Here is a 22,916-nt window from a genome sequence, read left to right as displayed (position 1 = left end):
TACGTGAAAAATAAAAGCGCTTGAACTTGCATACTCAAAGTCTTTCAGTATTTATCTATAAAACAGACATCTCAGTGTGTTCAAGAGTTTTGTCATATAGCAGAGGTAAGTCGAACATATATAAGATAAAAAATAAAATATACCATGAATAAATAAAAGTGAACTAATCCTCACTTTGTTGCATATTAATAATTCTACAGCTCAGTAGCACTGGATTCCAAGACAAGTACACCAAATACAGAGATCACAGATCCAGAGATAGAAAAAGTAGAGACATCTCACCCAGGATTCATCTCAAGCCAGGCCTCCAGCTGGCTGGACTTGGGGGCATCTGTGCCCTGTAGTACCTTCCCTGTCTCTGTCTGGATGACTTTGACTGGGAGCTCACTCATCTGACTGCTCTCATCTATGGGCTGCAGGAATAAACAAACACAGAACATAATCTGTGCAGCTAAACACAGCAGATGTTGCAGAAAACTACTTTATGGAATTGAACTGAACAAAACTGCAGCTGGATATTAACGCATGATCAACCCCCCTAATAGTGTCTCTGCTATATTTGTATGCTTTGCTCACCTCACCATCAGGACCAATTACTCCAAGTCCTTCAGCATCTCCATCTTCCTTCTGTGAGGGTCAATGACAGGAAAGAACAGATTTAATAATGACAACAACGAAAACAGACATTACTGGTTAAATTGAAGCAAATTACTTCAGAGAGAAAAATCCTCAGATTAATTTACTTTCAACAAGTGGAGCAGAAGCTAAATTCTGCCAAGGAGTTCTGAACTATTTTGACACCCACCTTCTTTTTCTTTTTCCTCTTTTTCTTCTCTTTGGCAGCCTGAGCAGCCTTGTGCTCATAGACCAGGGTAGTAAGGTTGGCCACATACTCGTCGGTTTGCTGGAGCAGGTAGGCTAGACGTTTGTCCTTCTTCTGGTCAATCAGCTTCCTGTAGCCCTCTTCATCCTCAGCCTAGACCAAGACAAACAAACAGGTTTACCTTGGCATTTTGTGTACAAAACTAGGACACAACCTAAGTCGGCAAAGCTACAACATGTTTATAAAGAAGTTAAAGATGTTTCTTAGACATTATTCAGATATTCCTTGTCCCAAAACAACATGCAGTACCATTAGTCTCCTCATTCGCTCTTTCTCAATTCTCTCTGTCTCCTTCTTTTGCTCCCTCTCCGTATTGGTATGCCAGGTGGCAACAGCCTTTGAAAGCTTCTGGATCTTTCCAGAAATGGACCTGTGGTATTCCTTGAAGTCCTTAGCATGCTGGAGGATGCTGTTAAGATATTCCTGAAAAAAGAAAAAAAAACATTTCCTTTTTTGAAAACAACTGATACACATTGCTGTGTGATACTTTTAGGGCTGGCCTACAAGTAGCATTTTACAGGCTTCATATTAGGCCTGGGCAATATCTAAAAATAATTAGAATTCATTTTTCTAGTTCTCACCCCTCTAAACCACTACATGTGGTCTGCTTTGATCTACTTACTATTTTATTTTTTGTTTACCTGCTTTTTTGAACATCAAAACATCTGGTGAAGTAGTTTGCAAAATATGTTTTAATAAAACTCCTAAATAATATATTAAAATACTTATTTTAATAGATAACTATAAAAGGTAACTACAAACACATGCATTCATGAGCACCCTCTGGTGCAGATTCAGGGCAACTTGCATGCTAATAATTCTCCTTGCTGGAGATACTTCATACTGCAAACAATTTCCAAAGTGATACTTGTGTTTTACATCATTATAGTAAAGGCACTGTAGCTATAAATGCCTTTGGAAAACCTTATAGTTTCTGATATTTTCACAAGTGTCATCATACAGCTCATCTTAAACACTGGGACACTTAAGATGTACAGAAAATATTATTATCTACCTCAGACTAATTGCATATACAGAATGTGTACAACAGTACATTTCATAGTTTTATTTCATAACTTATTACCGTACAACAGTACATCGGACTAGTGCAATACTAGTGTGTATATATATATATATATATATATATATATATATATATACACACACACACGCACACACACACACACACACACATATATATATATATACACATACATACATACATACACACACACACATTTCTTTTTTTCTTAAATATGTATTTTTTTGTATTTAAATTCTATAAAGGGGCTACACACCTAAGATTTTCACTCACTTTCCACCTGTGAGAATGTGACCCGACAATAAATGTGATGTGATTTAATTAGAAAATACTGTAATTTTTTGTCAGTGCAACGAGCCGCAGATATATTGGGGAATAAATGTTTTTTAAAGCCAACATAATAACAAAATGTTCCATTTTCCAACAGTAAAAGTGAATAAAACATGTGTACATATTAATCCATTAATTTGTTGGCTTTTTCTGGTACTGTTTCCTGGCCATAAACAGGGAACAGAGAAACTTTTTACTTCTAAAAATTCGGAGGCTGGAGTCATCTTAGTTGCTCTAGGCTAAAACCCAGCTTCTTTAGCTTGGTTGTTTTACTACAGCGACACACTGAAGTGGCATATATTTTTGGTTCCACGCACTCAGGCTAAACATAACAAAGTGAAATAATAGGAAGAGAGGAGCTGTGGGGTAGGTAAAGCTTACCCACATATTTAGAAAGATGTTTAATGGTAAATTAGTTTCCCCAATCTGGCAATTATCATAAGTATCATTGAATTGGTTTTCATTCATTGACGATATCTAATTACACTCCAGGCCTATTCTGAATACTAAAAAAAATAAAAAATATAAAAATAATATATAAATATATAATAAATATATATCTTAACGTCTCTGATGTCTTGTGCCTCTATACCTTTTTACCTACATCTTATTTTACAAATTTTACACTAAGAATTTTATCAACGCCAGATAACTGAAGGTGTTCCCAAATTTGTGATTTCTTTCTGAGACATTTTCGCTTTTTTAGCTTTGACTGCAACACGGAAAGCGCTGCGGTTTGTTGCTCTTTGAGGCGAGGTGATGCCTGGCATGAACTGGCATGATACAGTCTAAACTAAATCAGCTATATGTTATCTATTTTAACATTTTACATTTTTTAACAATCATTGTTCTGTCTAAAGACCTTCGCTAATTGAATTAATTTTAGGCTATAATTTCTGAGATGAAGCTTCCGAACACTAAATATAGAAATAAATACTAGTGTAACAAACAAAAGTCTGAATATTCATTAATTATTTGGGTTGGCCCTACATATTTTTTTTTAATACAGGTTTTATAATGGGTGCGTGTCAGTTTCCATATAGTGATAAAATCTGTTGCACTCTACCTGATGTTTCTGGCGGCGCTTCCTCTCCTGCTCAATCTTTTGCTGCTTCTCCAACTTCTCCGTCATACGGGCCTCTCTCAGCGTCTGCCTCTTGCTACGCTTGTAGGCTTTGGAGTTCAGGGCTGTCTCCAAAGTTGTGTCTCTGCGCATGCAAGCCACTACATCTTGCCGGAGCTGAGGAACACACAAGTGCAGGAGCGTACATAACAACATGAAGTTGTGCGAGTGTACATGATGGCGCACTTTTGAGGGACACAACAGTTAATGTTTATTTGTTATATTTATTAACAATTTCATTTATTACATTACATAAAGAGCTGTATATCTGTGTTATCTGGTATTAATATGATTTAAGTTTAAAATTTCTGTAATTCTTTTCTAAACAAACTAAATTAATCATGGCGCAGACTGAATTCATCTATGCCAGAGTTTATGAATTTGTACGACTTCCTGTATTAATACTTTCAATAATTAGTGCACTGCTTTTGTTGTTTCAAATACCTCCAGGTAAAGTCAGAGTGCCTGATCTTAAAATTGGTAGAGACTCACTAATGTAAAGAGGGTTTAAGAAACTCTCAAACATGCAGTAAGAGCACCCCCTAATGGAGATTCAAATTAAAAAATAAGGATGCCATTTTTCTATCTTAGCCCTGAAGAACCTGTGCTTTGCACATTTTTAAAGAGACCTGACTCAGCTCAGTTGTCACCAGGAAAACATCAAAACGTGCAGAACAGGAGAACTGTAGGACACTGAAGAGAGGCGATTAAAGCACTTTCTTGTTTAAAAACAATGAGTGAAACTCCCAATATGATGATGTGAGCTTTCCTACATTAAATATGTACCAGAATCTGCTCAAAGCAGCAACATTTACAAAGTCTCTAAACTTTACCTGCCGCTGGAAGTTGAGCAGTCTCAAGGCTTTCAGCTCTACTGTCGCTTTAGTTCTCAGGTCAGGTGGCAATGAACCTGGTAAGTTCTCCAGCTCTTGAATTCTGTGGGCAATCCTGGCTTGCAACCTTTAGGAAAAAGATGTAAAAAGGAGATAGACTTGATTTAATTCAGAAGCAGAGAGAGACATTCCACAGCTTGTATTGCAAGCCTCATATTGCAGACCATAAATAACTTTAATTTTTATAAAACTATTTTGTTGTGTTTAACCCATTCTTTTATACCAAGGAATAAATTCATCAAGTTATGCCACTGTTAAGTGTTAATTCTTGGTAAAAGCTTGGTGCATTGCATTCTAGATTGGTAAAGATCAAAGATACTTCCTCTTCCTCTTAAGCCCTATTCAAGTGGGAACGTTTTTTCAGGGGAGGTCAGATTCAACTGGGTAATGTTGGGACTTCCAAGTATTAATTTTTCATTTCTAAATTTTTCTTTCTAAATAGCCCATCAGCATATTTAGATCACAGTTACTTGTTTCAAATTTAGGATAAATAAACAGGGCAAAGTCGAGATCCACTTTTGCAGTTAGCCTCGTCTTCTGCTGGCCAAAAACAGATGTGCTGATGTCCATTACCAAGATTGTGTGTGTGTGCGTGTATGTATACACACACACACACACACACACACACACACACACACACACACACACACACTCTCACCACTTGTTAACACAAATAGCTAATCAGTCAATCACATGGCCACAACTCAATGCCTTTAGGCATGTAGAGGTGGTCAAGACAACTCGCTGAAGTGCAAACCGAGCATCAGAATGGGGGAAGAAAGGTGATGTAAGTGACTTTGAACGTGGCGTGGTTGTTGGTGCCAGACGGGCTGGTCTGAGTATTTCAGAAACTGCTGATCTACTGGGATTTTCACGCACAACCATCTCTAGGGTTTACAGAGAATGGTCAGGAAAAGAGAAAATATCCAGTGAGCGGCAGTCGTGTGGACTATAATGCCTTGTTGATGTGAGAGGTCAGAGGAGAATGGGCAGACTGGGTCGAGATGATAGAAAGGCAACAGTAACTCAAATAACCAACCGAAATCTCTGAGGAACGTTTCCAACACCTTGTTGAAAGTATACCACAAAGAATTAAGACAGTTCTGAAGGCAAAAGGGGCTCCAACGTTTTACTAGCATGGCATACCTAATAAAGTGGCCGGTGAGTGTATATCTCACTGTTGTCGGAACAAAACCTCATATCTCCATTTTTGTCGATTTTAAGTTTTTAACACAATTTGAAAATGCATGGTGGTCTTTATGTTGTGTGTAAATTTCATAAAGGATGGACAAACATAAATGGCCAAAAATTACTTTTAAATAAGTCTGGTTCCATTGACTTACATTGAAAGTAATGTATGTTTTTTCCTTCTCCTGTAAAATTACCATTTTGGAGCTACGATATATATTTACACATACACACACACACACACACACACACACACACAGATAATAACACAATACAACACAATAACCCAGCATCACCTAAATGTTCTATTCCAATACAATAAGTATGTCATCAAATATCAGCTTGAAAAATTTAAACATCTATACAATGCTAGTATGATTCTGATATGATTCTGATATCATGGTGCATCACTAATAGATGGATCAATTTGTGTGTATATTTATCATATCAAGCTAAAAAATAATTTTCTGTTTCATGTTGTTCATGTTTTTATCATTGCATTTCCACAGAAAATTCAAACTCATGCCTTTCTGCAGTGCTATTAATTACACTTATTTAGCAATTAATTTACACTTTAATTATATAGGCATCTCGTTGGTTCCGTCAGAGTGAGCTTATGTAGACCCTTAATTTACAGGCTTATTATTCAGCTTTTATTTTTGTTATCCAAGTAACTACTATGAATTGTTCTGTAATTACTAAGGAACTAATATGTAAAGCATGTACTTTGGGGAGTGAAGAAGGAAGATCTGGACCTGCAGACAGTGTTTATGGTGAAAAGTTTATGGTGAACGTTTTGCAGCATCACAAACACCATTTTTGCATTAAAAAGTGGCTGCTGCAATTTACTAAACAGACCCTATAAAAAGATGAATGGGGAGGTTGCTGCTCTCTTGCATTTTTTTTTCCTTATTTCATATGCATTTACATGAGTTTCCTTCTCAAAGTGCAAAATACTGGAAGGAGAGTATTATAATGAAGCCTACTTCAATCTACCAAGACTGAAGGTAAATAATAATTGTGTGCAATTTAAAGCCACAGAGAAGCTTGTCTTATTTTTACCACTATCTTGGCTGCCACTGTCATGTAAAGACAGAAAAGACAGTTTTATTTATTTTTAATTGGGGAAAAAAAAAACGCCTGCAAATCCCTGCGATGCATGACACATTATTATTAAACTGGTGAAGGAAATAAAATACAACCTAAACAGCAGAAAATCTGTGTTTTAAACTTTCTTTTTTTTTGGTAATGTTTGGGTTATATTTAACAACACTATCAAAGAACAGGTTTTGTCTAAATAAAGATTTGACAGTTTTCTTTTCCAAGCAATTGTTATGTGCACATGTTGAAATATATGCTAATATATGCATATATAACACTCGGCACAGAACTCAAATTCAACTCATCCCACTGGCCAAAACTGAACATGTTTCAAAACATAAGTAGAAGAATTCCTTAATTTCCTTGAATTTCTGGTGAATTAATGTCTTGCCTTCTCAAAATAATTACAAATGGAGTTAATATTTTACCACATATTGTCTTGGGGAAGTCATTATTTCGACTTACAAATAAAAAAAATGAGAAATTAGAAATAATTTCTACGTAATGAGGTCATATTTAAAATACAAAGCTGCGTGTGTGTTCATCTGCATGGAAGTTCTTAATGTATAACCACCAAGATGGCCACCACTGTTGCCGCAAAGTGTCAATAGACTGTTAGCAGTTAGTGCCTATTTCAGTAAGTGGCCCTTTAGTTTTAGCAGAATTAAATTAAATTATTGTTCATTTCTGTCTTTGACTGGATTTTTAGGTTTAGACCACACTGTGATGTGTATGTGATCTCTCCCTGCAATAATTGTGACTGTAAATGAACCAGGACCAATTTAGAGTTGAAAAGATCTGGTTAAAATGTCATTGTCTGGAGTTTAGACTTCAGGAAAATAGCACACACAAAGTGGATATGTGAAAAACAATCAGATTTAACTGATTTAAACAAAGCCTTTGTCTTTAACTAGGCCACTTCAAAGGTTTAACCAAACCGGTGCCCTGAGAGAAGGCAAGCTAATTTATTCAGTAAAATAATAAAATCTAGGACAGGCAAAGAAAGATAAAAACTCCACCCCAACGGTGTCCGTGTCAGACAAGAGGTTTGTTCCTGTCCAAAAAAAAAAAAGATCTCTACCTGTGCTTTCACAGTGAGAGGTCACACAAGAAACAGCTCTAAATACACCAACAGTAGTAAATGGTTATGACACAGGTTGAGGGAAAAACTTTTTAACAAGCTGCAGAGATGTGCACCGTACCTGTACTCTCGCTCCTGCAGGAGCTCCACTGGGTCCAGACCCTGGGGCTTCTGGATCGGGGTGATGCGATTCTGTTTTTGCTGGAGCTGGATAATGAGGGAGGGCTGACCGGGACCTTGTTGTGGCTGCTGCTGTGGCTGAGGCTGGGCTGGGGGTTGAGGTTGCGGGGTGAGAGAAGTGCTGGGAATGGGCTGGGGGGCTGTGGGAGCCTGGGGAGGGGCAGGAGAAGGTCTGCCGCTTGGGGCTGGGACAGGAAGCTTCTGGGGGCCAGCAGGGGCCTCAGCACCTTGACCTGAAATTAGTGTAAGAGATAAAGTGATACCAGTGAAGTTAATTTGAAAGTATCTGTACATATGTAATAAAGCCTTGTTTGCGTTGTGCCCTAAAATGCAGTGCTTCAGTCGCACTAAATAGACTTTCTGTTGGTACAATCTCTACAATCCATTTCAGGATACTGGATAGAGGTTTAGCCAGCTATTAGAACGTTTGCAGGCATTTAGAAAGCAAGTTTTAAGCGTTGCATAAATTCCAGAGGATTTTGGACACTTTCTGAAGAAACACCACAGCAGAAATAACAGCAGTGAAAAGACAGAATTCCAGTGTGATTGGAATACAGACACCTAGTTGAAAATAAGAGCTTTTAACTTAAAAGAGATGACAAGACTCACCTTCAGCCCATGGTTTTGGCCCCGTGCTCTGAGCATGTGTCTGCATGGCTGGAGTGGGACATGGGCCAGATGCAGGCCCTCCATGGGGCATCGGCATACCTGCAAAAACAACACAAACAAACAAACAAGAGATGGTAAACTATTATTAAAGATGGAGTCTCAGGTAAAAGGAAAAGAAAATACATCAGCATTACTGATTGTAATTTACTGTTTTTACTTTACATAAAGGTTTAAACATAGCTTTGGGTGAATACTTTAACAAGACATTTTGTCTAATTAGCTGGTCTTATACTTTACAATAATTTATTAACAACAAATGTTAATAACAATATTGTTTATCTCTAACAATCAATCAATCAATCAATCAATAAATACATAAGAAAAACAATGGAAAAAACCTTAATAAGTCCTTCAAATGGGAAACTTAATCAATCAATTAAATTCATAAGAAAATGGTAAAGAAGTAGCACGTAAAGCGAACATGCATGATCCAAAGGCCCTGTCTGCATTTGGCACTAACATGCGTTCCACATTTGGATATTGTCTGTATACACAGACAGGTGATTGTAAACTGTTTTAGGAGAACTACTAGGGAAGAGCCTCTCTGGCTCTCTGGTTTTTATTTATCTTTTTAAAATAAATGTTCTTGTTACAAGTAAGTTACAGTTGTAAGGAGCCATTTAGACAATACCCTTTTAAACTACAATGAAGTGCCCTTTGCACTGTCTTTTCATTGCTGTTGATTCACAATTTTTAACAATTTCACAAATTCTATTCAAAAACTGTCAACGACATACACCCATGGTGTCCAGTCTTAACCACAAAGGGCCAGAGTGACTGCAGATTTTCACTCCACACAATCTGGGACTCCACTTGTCAGATCAGGTGATCTCCTTTGTCCTTTGTTGGAGTGAAAACCTGCAGTCACACTGGGCCCCCACGGACAAGACTGGCGCACCCTCACAGATAGTGTAACTCGCTATATAGCCAAAGAGATGCTGCCGTTAAATACGGTCAAAAAGCAAACATTTATAAACTTTTTGTGAATTTGTGATTCGTATCACTGTGATTTATAGCATATACATATATGATCAGATAAGAGAGACTCCAAGTACCTTTGTGTTATGTTCAGAGTTTAAAAAAGTTGAATTAATGTAAATGTTACTTTAATATTTATGTTGTTACTTAATGTTGCAATGCCATTCTTTTGCACTTTTTGTTAAAGAGTTTATTTTGTTATAAAGGTCTGTTTAATATTTTGTGCAATTTTCTCAGAATCCACAGAGCCCAAGTGTGGTTGTATTTTATTTGTTATATTTATTTGGGATATTAAAATATTTTCATATTGGAAGCCAAATGTCTGTTCTTAATAATAAAAAAGTTCATTTCACGTTAAAATGTAATTGTATTATTATGCTACTATATTATTATTGTGGCACATTGTCTTAAAGCTCCTTTGGGGAGCCCAGAAGCAAGAAAAAATTCTATAATGGCACTTTAAAATGACAATATTATCGTTTATCGCAATAATTTCTGGGACAATATATCGTTCTGAAAATTTTGTTATCGTGACAGGCCTACCTACATACCTCATCCTAATATTGTAGCTAATATCTAGCTTCATATTGTTCCCACTTAATCTAGTTTCTTTAGCCCAAACTCTGTTTCTCAAATACATTGACGGTCCTGCACTACTTGTAAAATTCAGCACCTGAGATCACAAGTTAATAGATAAATGGTTGGATTAACCATGTAAGCTGCAGTCAGGGATGCGGGAAGTAGGGGGTGTTAATGGTGCTGCGGCATCTCTACATTTCAGGACTGCATTAATAATTATAATAAAAAGTTCTGAACTTTAGAATAATTTAATAGTTATTTAGTAATTTAATAAAGACCTGTGTGTGCTATAAGTGGAGAGTGTATATATTCCATATATAAATATTTTCAAAATCTAAAGTAACACTTTTTCACTAAAGCGAGCTGAATCCTTTCCCTTAACAACTGGCTGATTTGGGGACGCATCACTTAAACACCAACACAAGCAGGCTAAGGTGCAGAGTTGGAAGGTGCCCTCTGTCCTAAAAATATCTGAGAGATCCATGAAAACAAAATAATAGTGTGGGCAAATCTGGGAACCTAAACTAGAAAGAAAGACCTAAAGCAAAAACAAAAAAGAATAAACAAGATAGACCAACACAGAAATACGAAACACAAGGAAAAAAACAGTAAACTAGCTATGAAAATGACAAGTAAATGTATAAACAGTACCAAACAGAAAACAAAAGGGAAACAAGGATAGGATGTGAAAATGGTGGAATGTAATTGGGATAACTATATTCCCTCCACTAAAACGCAGATCCAAAGGCCCCAAAAAAAACTACAAAAAGGTGGAGTCAAATTCAGAATGGGAACCAGAAAACAGCAGAGGCCCACTTTGTTACACAGAGGTAACAACATCTGTATATCACTGCTGTCGGATCAAAACCATGCATCTCCAAAACGGCAACTTTACGGGAGACAGAAAAAACAAACATAATGTAAAGAGCAACAGGCATTTTCAAACTATGTCAAAAACTGAAAAATGGCAAAAATGGAGATACAAGGTTTTGTTCTGACAGCAATGATATGCTCTCTACTGTGTTTGAATGGAAATGTATGGAATACCTGAATTAACCTCATACAGTGATTTACTGTCAAGGAAAACTTGAACAGTGTGAAAAAAGAACTAGACAGAAACCCTATTTTTTAAAAAAGCAACAATATTATTACTATTAATTTTACTAGATTTAAAACAGAATATATTCTAGTTATATTTAAATTAATTAATAAATATATCTTCACATGTTTTTATAGTTAAGGGATTAACAGTTTTAAGGATAAAAATGTGCAAATGTAAAGCTGCAGAAACATATTTTGAGGCTAAATAAACGCTGTTTACATTACAGTTGTGAGTAATATGAATAATGTATTATGATGATGTCTTGATCAAAAATATCAATATACAAGAATATGAATGTTTATTCATTTAAAAAGCTAGAATTAACATTAATTATTTCAAATGAAATTTGGTTTCATTGCACCTTGAATAACACTTCATATCACAGCACACACCTGGAGGCCTGTTGTAAGGGCCAGTGTTTACAGGCTGCTGTTGCATTGTTGGAAGGCTTCTCTTGCCCTGTACAGCTAGCTGCAGGTTCTCTGGAAGAGGCTGTCCTCGTCCCAGGATCTTGTATGCCAGGATCTGCGCTCGGAGCTGCTGTAGTTGGACAGGGCTAAAGGCAGAGTGACCGCGGCCCTGTTGCCCCATCCCCTGAGGATCCATCTGCATCATGGGGCCAGACTGGGCTTGGGGCATCTGGGGTGGCGTAGGACCCCCTCCTGACATGGGGCTTGACACATGCTCTGGTATAGGTCCCATCGGGGAAGGGTGGGGGGACAAGTATCCTAGGAAAGAGGGGAAACCTTTGTTAACCTGTGTTTAAAGAGAGAGCACCTATTTGAAAAAATACTTGCCACAAAAGCACAAGGAAACTGCCAGTTATATACACAAAATTCAGTGTACCAACAAATTAATTCTGTAATGCTAAGACTAAAGTATGTCTGATTATTAATGGAAGAAGGACACTGCTATATTTAGAAGATTTCTCTCTCTTAGGCATACAGCCTTTACAAACTGCATTGTACCACTGAACAATCTGTACTGGGCTGAAAAATAATTCTGTACCAGAATTACCTTTAGCAAATAGTACAGCTGCATAATTTTGTATATATGGGAATCTTAACTTGACTTTTTATTTTTTATACTGTTGAAGAGCAGAATGTTTAGGCAACACTGGACTAAAACATCTGCATTTAATTCAGTTTACTCAATCTGCAACCCTGGTGATATTACATATATACATACATTACTCTCTAACATATATTACTCCCTAATGCTAATCCAAGTTATTTTAGTTCCAATTTCTACATTTTATAAATGTTTTATGTTCATGAAAAATATCAAGATATTAGCATCGACCCACAATTCCAAATCAGTGCACCCCTAATTCTTACTCTGCATAGCTTGCGTGCGTAACAGCAAATGCACATAGCAGATACCTTGGCTGTGCTGATCCATTGGACTCTGCGGAGGACCCATGCCACTGTGCAGAGATCTCATCCCAACACCTTTCATTTGGCCATAGTGCATGTCATCTCCCATTCCCTTCTCATGCATTCCCTCCATGGGCTGAAATGTGTCAAGTGCGAGCAGACAATATATGTTTACATGCACACTAATAACATGATCAATGACCTAATTCAACACTACACCTGCACCAACATTAAAAAAAAAAACAAAAGCTTTATTCCAAATTACCTTCTAATATTAAATTCAAGTATCCGATTTGACACTACATCTCCAACATGTTGTGGTTGGGTTTAGAAATTGATTTAGAATTGATTGCTGTCCCATACATTTTCAGAGTTTAGGGAGAAGGAGAAGCTGCTTAGATGATGTGTGAGTGTGTGTGTGTATTATTACATTATTAGAAAGCTATTGCAATATTCAGTGCAACATTAAATGACTGTAAAAGTGATGAATGAATCATGGCCAAATAATTGCAGCTGTTCCATTATTACATTATTTTGCACATGCAAACCTACTAAACAGCTGTTCTCAGCCCAACATGCAACAGATGTTGGAGACTACTGATTACTATAGGGAGTTGAACATCCTGTGAAACTAGGACGTTAAGTCACAGTCCTACATACCTTATGCATGGAATGCATGCCATCCTGTGAATAGTCTGCTGTCCCCTGGCTCTGCATGCTATGGGGAACGCTGGGAGGCCCTGGGCTAGGGCCCATCATACTGTGAACAGAGCCTGGAGAGGGACCCGGACCAGGGCTGGGCCCCAGAATGGGCCCCGGAGACAGGCCAGCGCCTGGAGAAGGACCAGGATGGGACATTCCAACAGACGGATCGGTTGGCGTGGACATCTATCAGCTGTGAAGCTGCAGATAAGTCAGTCAAAATTCAGAGAATAACACTGTCAGACACACAAAACCAAGGTCTCAGTTTACATTAGTTCTGCCACAAATGTGTCTTAACATTAGGTATGAGAGTAGAACACCTGGTTAATAAACATACTTAATAAACATATTACCCCCTTAAATGGACTGAGAGTAATCTCTGTATGGGATGCCCGGACATAATTCAAATGTAAGTTAAATATAACATGGTATTATTTTCTACATTTTTGTAGAATAATACTACAATACTTCAATTTCCTTCCAAATCCCCTGCATTTCCTAGGTGAGGAGGGCAAAGATGATAAAAGTCTGTATCACTGGAGAAAGTGTGTGGGTATTTGCACAACAATTCAAAAATGTGCCTCATCTGACACTTTGACACGCTCAGCTCAGATCAACACAAAGGCCAGAGGCTACATTTGTAACAGATGAGCAAACAGTCACTCGTGATATCTGTGCATCGCTGCCTAATCTTTCATGCAAATATAGATAAGAAGGAAAACTAACGACAATTAGCAACTAACTACAGTTGACTCTGAATTACACCACATCAAGTTTGCTACGCCCTGCGAAGCCTGAAGTGAAAGCCAGATGGAAAATGCACAAAGACACACGGTAAAAGTTATGCTCGGTGAGAAAACTCTCCACTTTAGCCATAATGTACAGGCCCAACGTTTACGAGGCTGAGGTTGGCTTCTTATTCGAAATTTCCCGCTCCACCTTAAATAACGCTAAGGCACCAGGATGTAACTGCTGCACCGTTTAAGGTGGAACGGGCGAATAAACGAGCCAACTTCAGCCTCGTCAAAAATTACAAATAATACGGACACTTTGTGAGCAATTGGTCACACATGATATCTTTTTTTTTATTATAATTTCCAAAAACGTTGAGGTAAGACGCTGGAGCGTTTAGCCATGGCTGAGTTATTTGGGGACAGCAGCAGCGCCATTGCAGTTCCGTTAAATCTGCTAAAAAAGTTTCGAAGTCTTCGCCATGACAGCTGTCTGTAAACACACGGAGCACCAGCCTCATGCGACAACAGTCGTGTGTGTGACACGGAAAACTGTTTTGCTTTTACTGTACGACTACATTAACTAGACCAAATTCGCGCCGAGCCCAAGTTCCCACCTACGCATAGCCCACCAGGCTAGGCTAGCTGTCTACAGTCCCACTGCACGTAGCCTATTTACCAGAAGTAGCAGCGCGCTAGCAGGTTAGCCCCCCTCTGTACAGTTATGTTAGCATGCTGTAATGGCCCCGAAGCCCTTCCCGGAACCGTAAAAACGCTGCCCTGTTTTAACGAATATACATTTTAATATGTTTAAGGTAAACAGTATAAGACTCGGTTACCTTATGGGCGACAGAAATCGATATTTGGATCTAGTGCATTATTTCAGCTTCAGAAATATGACTGCCATTAGTGGATCCCCTCCCCCTCTGTTATGCTGACATGTTCAGGTTAAGGTTTGTTTATTTCTGATTGGTCAGCAGGAGCCGAAGTATGACCGTCTTTGCGATGTGATTGGTCGAAGAGGACGTCAATTAAATGTTTCCGTATTTTGGGGGGCGGGGTTTAATGGCCACTTTCACTCTGCTGCGCCGAACGTGCTAGAACTGGAGCGGTTCCTCTCTCTCTCTCTCTCTCTCTCTCTCTCTCTCTCTCTCTCTCTCTCTCTCTCTCTCTCTCTCTCTGCCCCCCCCCTCGCTCTCTCTCTCTGCCCCCCCCTTCTCTCTCTCTTTCTGTCCCCCCTCTCTCTGTCCCCCCTTCTCTCTCTCTCTGCCCCCCCCTCTCTCTCTCTGTCCCCCCTCTCTCTTCCTCTTTCTTCCTCTCTCTCTGTCCCCCCTTCTCTCTGTCTGCCTCTCTCTCTCTCTCTCTCTCTCTCTCTCTCTCTCTCTCTCTCTCTCTCTGGTGATGAACTTGACTCGCCTTGACCGAAACGAGGCGAGTTTAGCCGTAAGATATAAAAACACGTTAAGCTATCATTACACCAATGACATTATATAATAGTCAAATCACTCAGTTTAGTTTTATTAGTCCAAAATACACTAATAATGCAACAATACATACACGTATAAACAAATCGTGCTGCTGTGATAGATGGTAGTAGTAGTAGTAGTTAAAAATATTTTACCAATGCTTTGCACTGTTAAATGCATTAATTTACATTTGCACAGACTAGAATAATTTTCAGAATGATTATTTTAGGCCTAGTGATAAATGCAAGACGTGTTGAAAAGCCAGAACTGCTGTAACCTGTAGTACCGCCTCTGTGCCGCACGGGGGAGACAAAGGCTAAGAAATCCGTACAGCGATACAGCAGGTGCTGCAGCCTGCCTGAATTTGCTGTCCAGTCACGAGTTGTCCAGTTATGGAAATTCATAGTCGTGCAGTGAACACTTCAGGAGATGATTCAAATTATGCCGAATGATATGTTCCAAAGATAAATAATAGTAAAATACAGCTTTTTATTCGGTTATTCCACACAGCAAAATATAAACTACTTATTCTACAGGAGTATTATTTAGAAATAAATCATGCAGATTAACAGACAACTTAAAATGCCTCGACCACTACTGCTACAACTATACTACCATTCAGAAGTCTGACATCACTATTTTCAATAATATGAAGCCAATTTCTGAAGATATACATAGAAAACAAATCAAATATGATGCAAATGCTACACAATGTCATAGATTTCTGAAAGATGCTGTAAAAAAGATGGAGAACAGAGTTGTGGATGACTCTTTAATGACTAGGAAAGCAGTATAATATTGAGAACGATGCTATAATTAAATTACCACACAGAAAACCTAGTATTTGAAAAAAAGGGTGAGGCAGATAACATGATAAGAAAATAGTAGAAATTAATAAATACAGTACAGAATTTACCATTGAACTTGTTGGTGCCCCCCCAAAAAAATCAAATATTGAATAAAACATATTAAAATACATTTTGCTTTTAATATGTCAATATACACTGCAAAAGCTAAAGTTGAATAAAAGAAGATTTTTATTATTCCAAATTTTTGAATGGTCCATACATCTTTCTCTTTTATTATTATTATTATTATTATTATTATTATTATTATTATTATTATTATCTCTGTTGGTGTTGATATTGATTGATAGATTTTTATTGTTTCTGGTGCATCAAGATATAATACTACTTTGTGACAGCACAAAACACAATATATATACCACACAGCACATATATAATACAATACAAAATATAAATGAATGTGCAAAATCAGAAATGTATTCTTCAAATTCACTAACATTGTTATTATTATTATTGTTGTTGTTATTATTGTTATTATTATTATTGTTATTAGCTAACACACACCCTTAGGACCTGTTTGCTGACCTGGTATTTTCCCCAATAGCATCATGTGTTTACTAACATATCTTTCCAAAACATAATTTGCCTTGCAGAGTGGGTGTGTGCTGTGAGAGATGTGTGTGCTGTGTGAGATGTGTGTGTGTGTGTGTGTGTGTGTGTGTGTAAGGGACACCTGGCTGATGCTATCAGATGAGACAGGCATGTTGTTGATTGTAAGCTCAGTGTTGGAATGACAGATTATCTTCTCATGCTTGTTTCTTTTACCAGGTTCACTCAAGCCACATGTTTAAATAAACTGCTCAGAGGTCTTGTGAGAGCCTGCATGCTGCACACCCCAAAATATGGAAATGGAAATAGGAAGAAGAATAAACTGTGATTATTTCATGATATATATTCAAATGTGGACTATAGACTGTAGCAGTTGCAGTTTAAACTCATGATTTCAGAATTTAATATATAGCTGTATGCAAAAGTTTGAACCCCCCAGCCAGAATACGTTTTATTGATTTTCTAAGTGAAAACACATTTAAATATGACATTTTCTGCAAGTATGTGAAACTTATAGTGCACACTTTCTACTTATTTGCTAATGGGAAAAATAAAATATAAACTGTGCCACATCTTTTGGATGGGCCACATTTTGTTTTATTTTTTCACACTATGTTAAATTCAGCAAATAAGCAGTAACTGTGCATTAAAGTGTGCCAAAGTTTGTTCTATACAGACGACCTATTCACTTATGTTTACTTAGAAAATCAACAAAACATAATTAATTTGACCAGGGATGCCCAAACTTTTGCAAGTTGAATAGATTAAGTCGCCTTCTCAAATAAATCCAGGCAACTTCTTGAAATAAGACCATTAAGCCATTTTTCTTAAGCTCAAACATACAGTAATGTACAGCACTGGAATCTGAAATGAAATGATGCATCGCTGACAGAGCACAGAAAGCCATATTTAGCAGATCTAACACAGTAACATAAAGCACATTATCATGCCTTTATTCAATTATTTCTGACAGTGGAAGATCAACATCAAAATAGTGCATAATGCAGACTGATGCAGTGATTGGGATTTGAATAAGCCATAGGCAGATAAACAAAGTGAATGGTTTCGGTTATGTCCGAACTTCCTTTCCTCAAACATCCCTCCCTTTCTCAGCATTTTCACAAAGGATGTGTGCTGTGATCCCCAATGTAAATGCAACCAAATAAAACCCCTAATTAACTTCAGTGGTTTCAAACCACCACTTTATACGCATGGGCCTCTCTATTGTCCATTTGATAGGGAAAATGACAGTGGTCACACAGTAAGTTTGCCTTGAAACCAGCGCCTCTGCAGGCTCCCCACTGTGAAATTATTCACTCACCAATCACACGCAAAGGCCCAGTTAGGATGATGTTAGGAAGGTATGAATGGCCAGGGTGTAGTGGACATTTGTGGAAATATAAAGATTGTCTAAAATTAAACAAATGAAACAATTAAAAAACTAGCATCAAATACCAGTTGCCTTTGACCATTGACTAAAAATTCCAGCAAACTTTTTTTAACTTTGTAGAGGAGGGAATAATATGTTTTGACATTTACTTGCTGTAATTGTATAATATACCAGAAAATACATTGATTTGTCATTTGGCCAATATGTAATTTCTACAATATAGGCTACAAACATTGTCATCATATTATCATATTATGGTTATTACTGCATTGTCAGTATTATTAATACTGCTATAATAATTACTACTATTACATAATATAGTAGTATAGTATATAGCATATCATTAAGAATATATATAGTATTGTGTATATATATATATATATATATATATATATATATATATATATATATATATATATTGCTGTTGTTGGAAGAAAACCTCCAAAATGATCATTTTACAGGAGAAAGAAAAAACCTACTTTACTTTTAAGGTAAGTCAGTATAACCAGAGTTTTTTGAAGTAATTTTGGGTCATTTCTTTTGGTGCCTTCATCATGAAATTTATACACAATACGAAGGCCAACAGGCATTTTCATTTTGACTATGGCAAAAACTGAAAAACATCAAAAATGCAGATACAAGGTTTTCTTATATATATATATATATATATATATATATGTATATATATATATATATATATATATATATATATATATATATAACACAAACACACACACACACACACATTTATATATATATATATATATATATATATATATATATATATATATATATATATATATATATATATCATACAAATGACTGTTAATTTTTTATTTGCAAATGCAATTTCTTTTGCAAAGACTTTCCAGCAGAAGCTCAATTGGCCTCTGTATTGAACCTTTTTCACATTCAGAGCGAGGTGTGTGTATTTGCTCAGCGGCCGTGGCTATACTTATCCCAGATTACTGCGGCTTCCATACTTTGACTAATAGCTCGCGTATTCCAGGTGTGAGCCAACAAAAGGCACGTTATATATAGTTTTACATGCGATGTCTGTCAGTGGGCCAATTGTTGGTTTAACACCACTGGCGCGGTTGACTCTGTGTGCCAGGTGTATAACTTACTCTAATAAGCCTTTCACATGTAAATGAAGATGTGAGCACATTCAAGGAGGGACTGATAATTCTGTCAAAGGATAGTTGTGATTGTCAGCCACAGAGCCATAGACTACGAATGATGAGTTAACCCATTAATATGTTTTCCTTTGGTCCAGCTGTGGTCGGTGCTGACCAGAGCACAAATCTGAAGAATGTGTTCAAACTGAGCAAAGCGTATGACAAAAACGGGACTTTTCATCACTTTATCATACCTTTTGGTCACATAAGTGTTAGATGTGCTTCCATGGTAAACTATATCAAACGTAATCACTTCAGAACAAGCGCTGCGGCAGTTTTCCTCATCATACTTAATGTAGTTGTTAGATATGGAATGGGTTAAACTATTAATCTCTATATAAACTATAGAGTAATAAATAGCTGTTGATGATTTCATTGCTCTTTGAATACCAGAAATGGAAAGTACAGTGTTAGAATGATCTTTAGAGGATCCTAATCAGGTACTGAGAATCAAACAATAAGCTTTGCCTTTAAATCTGGGAAATGAAGGTGAAAAGGAAATCATTTTATAGTCTTTAAATTAAGCCCATGACTGCTTTTCTGAAAATAAAGAAACTCACCGGTGAAGTTTCACCAGTGAAAGCAGTTCTTGGCCGTTCGTTTCTAAGTCTTTGAGATGTCCACTCCAGCCACCTCAGCTCAGTGAAGACCCCCTAAACGTCCCCCATGTGGCCAGTTGGCGGGGCTGAGTGTGCGCGGCCCTTTTCATGTTGCGGTGTTTTACTTATTATTTATCTCGGTCCGGTCAGGTCTGTGCACAGGTGCAGGACACCCTTCCATCACTCGAGCCCTTTAATTTCAGCTCGCTTGGCGAGGTTTGCGCCTCTGAATGGCCTCCAGGGACTTCGGCACTTCTGACAGAGCAGCACCGGAAAATCTTTTTCCAACATGGAGCGGGATTCCAGCGGGGTCAGGGCGGAGGCCGGGGGAGGAAGCGCTGTCAGGGAAGGTTTCTGAAGGTCTCTTTGTAGTTGCAGGTGCTCTGCCACTCACTATTATCCTCCTGCTCTCTGTTCAGCAGCCCAGCCTGCGCGACATCTGCCCGACAGTCAGAGCCCACGCGTGGCCAACGCACGCTAAAGCGATAGCCTAGCTCACAGAAACACGACGTTCATACAGTTTTCCTTTAGTTTTCCTTTAGCCACCTCTGATGGTCAGAGATTCTTGGCCAAAATGTTTCTTTTAGCCCAAACGTGACGTGTTTCGTCAGCAAGAAATTCCGTATAGGCAGGTTTCCGCTCAGAAGCCATCTTGGCACTCAGATCAGACTCCTGTTTCTGTTTAATGAGGAGGGAAACTGAAGGCCAAATGACTGTCTCAGAAACATCTGAAACCACTGGTCAAATCTAAACATATAGAAATGCTTGCTCTACTAAAAGCAGCTGAATTTATGGTACTCTTTACAACAAACTGGCCTTGGCAGAAACTGTTAAAGGCTTGTTGTGTTATTAGATTTCTTCACACGTTTTCCAGCTGAAAAGCAGGAGGAGCTGCATTAAGTATTATTAATCCCTCCTGGCAGCAGTCGTGGGCTGGAGGTTAGGGACCAGCCTTGTGACTGGCAGGTCGTTGGCTCGATCCCCTGAGCTGACAGTCCATGACTGAGGTGCTTGAGCAAGGCACCAAACTGCTCCCCGGGCGCGGTGGATAGGGCTGCCCACTGCTCCAGGCAAGTGTTCTCACTGCCCTTAGTGTGTGTCTTCACTAGTGTGCATGTGTTGTTTCCCTGCATGGATGGGTTACATTGCGGAGGTGAAATTTCCCAGTTGTGGGACTAATGAGGGTCACATAATCTTTAATCGCAGCATCCTCTGTGTTCACTAACACTGGCAGACAAAGCAATGAAAATTTACTATATTCTTTATTCTTCTAGATGAAGCTGCCAAGTACTGTGACGTGTCCAGTAAGTGCTCCAGAATAAAGCGGTTTGTTCGTGTGTTGATTGCTGTATTTTTAAATAATTCTTCTGTAGAGTGTGCCATAAGGCAACATAAGATGTAAGGAGCAAGTGCTATTAGCATTTTTGCGAGCATCCACAGAAAGAGTATTTTTACTCAAGGTTTCACACTTGACTGAGAAAAACTGAAGCTTTGTTTGATTTTAGACGGTTACTTTAGGGTGACATAAAATGACCAAAAATATGTAAATCATTAATTGTTATTATGAACAGTTCCAGCAGTCTCTAAAGCAGGTGGGAAAGGAACTAACATTAGAATTTGAGCCATAAGTCCAGTTGGTTCATGTTTGAGTCAGTTGTCGTGTTTTTCAGTGCAGGGAAAAACACCTTTACAAAGCAAATGTATTTTTTTAAACCCTGCCATAAAATATACGGCTGGTGCATGTTTACGATTATGTGCCAAAAATTAACCACATAAATTCTTGAAGTTTTTGACCTGAGAAGTCCGTTTTAAAAAGCTTTCTGTTTTCCAGTATTTTGGTTAAATAAGAATAAGTACAAAATCCTTTTGCACCAGTGCAGCACTACCTGTGTTATCCACCTGGACGTTCTTTGCTGTAGTGATGTGACACCGATTTTTCATATTAATGCACTGAGTCATATCACAGAATGTATAGTGAGGAGAATAGACCTTTCTCACTGTCACTCCATCATCACATCCAGCCGAAACAGTTATCAAACATTAACATTATCAAACTTCTGCCAGCATCATTAAACAGAGCAGCAATGGAGCATCTTGGGTGTTTAACCTCCCTCAAAAATCTTCTTTCAAGTCTCAGTGCGGCTCATATGAGAGCAGCTGGTGTATCTGGTAGTTCCCTTCAACATGGATGAAAAGCTAGTTTGACTGGGCTGAAGCGCGTTGCACAAAAGTTTACAACATTTGAACTTTGAAGGGGCGAGAGCAGCGATAAACATAGTATGGTGGGGCAGATGTCGCACATCCCGTTGTAAATAATGTGTTTGAAAGTGCATCTGTGAATTTTATGCATTCAGTGTTAAAGCTTGTGTTCAGACAGCAGAGTATATGCCATATAAAATACACATTTGAACAGTGCAGAATCCGCCTGTGAGCACAGCAGATGCTTATGTTTAACACCACATCACACATCTCTAAATGGACAGGTTATATAAACAAGCTCTTATTGTGCTTCATTTTAGAGGAGAAAAGCTCCACCAGGTTTAATTCTCCCCCTCAGCCCATGTAAACATTAGCAAGTGCCCTGAACAACACAACTAGCAAAGAGGCACAGCATCTATTTGTACATCAAAGTAAACTACTCACCAATCTAATGCTATAGCGGTGAGGGGTACTGATCTATTTCTCAAGTTTTTTTTTTTTATTGAGGGAATGAGTCAAGACATCAGGAAAAACAGAGAAACAGGACAAATCCAATGAAGGAACAAAGGCTAAACAGTATCTGGTGTTTGGTCATAAATATGATGAGAAAAAAAAAACACAAATAAATTAATGAATAAAAGGACCGATTTGGATTATAATTATTTCCTTTTTCCTAACTCCTCCCCTTTTCCCCCTTTTTCTCTTCTTCCC

The 22,916-nt window shown here is 37.9% G+C and overlaps 1 protein-coding gene across 3 annotated transcripts in view; it reads right to left on the bottom strand.

Annotated features, from left to right (window-relative positions):
- The window catches only part of smarca2 (SWI/SNF related, matrix associated, actin dependent regulator of chromatin, subfamily a, member 2), a 47,107-nt gene extending 32,184 nt beyond the window's left edge, over window positions 1-14,923 (bottom strand). For 2 of the 3 annotated variants that reach the window (XM_017695511.2, XM_017695513.2), the window contains exons 1-12: window positions 14,798-14,923; window positions 13,186-13,428; window positions 12,532-12,661; window positions 11,542-11,877; window positions 8,431-8,529; window positions 7,763-8,054; window positions 4,212-4,338; window positions 3,322-3,495; window positions 1,133-1,306; window positions 806-976; window positions 577-627; window positions 283-413 (exon numbers count right to left, since the gene is read on the bottom strand). In XM_017695511.2, the coding sequence (XP_017551000.1) occupies window positions 283-413; window positions 577-627; window positions 806-976; window positions 1,133-1,306; window positions 3,322-3,495; window positions 4,212-4,338; window positions 7,763-8,054; window positions 8,431-8,529; window positions 11,542-11,877; window positions 12,532-12,661; window positions 13,186-13,413 (1,913 nt within the window). In that variant the 5' untranslated portion in view covers window positions 13,414-13,428; window positions 14,798-14,923. The remainder of the gene's footprint in view (window positions 1-282; window positions 414-576; window positions 628-805; window positions 977-1,132; window positions 1,307-3,321; window positions 3,496-4,211; window positions 4,339-7,762; window positions 8,055-8,430; window positions 8,530-11,541; window positions 11,878-12,531; window positions 12,662-13,185; window positions 13,429-14,797) is intronic. The other variant, XM_017695512.2, reaches the window with a different exon arrangement.
- Window positions 14,924-22,916: the final 7,993 nt, after the last annotated feature.

This window comes from Pygocentrus nattereri, chromosome 20, assembly GCF_015220715.1.
Source record: "Pygocentrus nattereri isolate fPygNat1 chromosome 20, fPygNat1.pri, whole genome shotgun sequence".
Classification (NCBI taxonomy): Eukaryota; Metazoa; Chordata; class Actinopteri; order Characiformes; family Serrasalmidae; genus Pygocentrus; species Pygocentrus nattereri.
The sequence above is the reverse complement of the archived record's forward strand: the minus strand, read 5'-3'. Positions and strand labels throughout refer to the sequence as shown.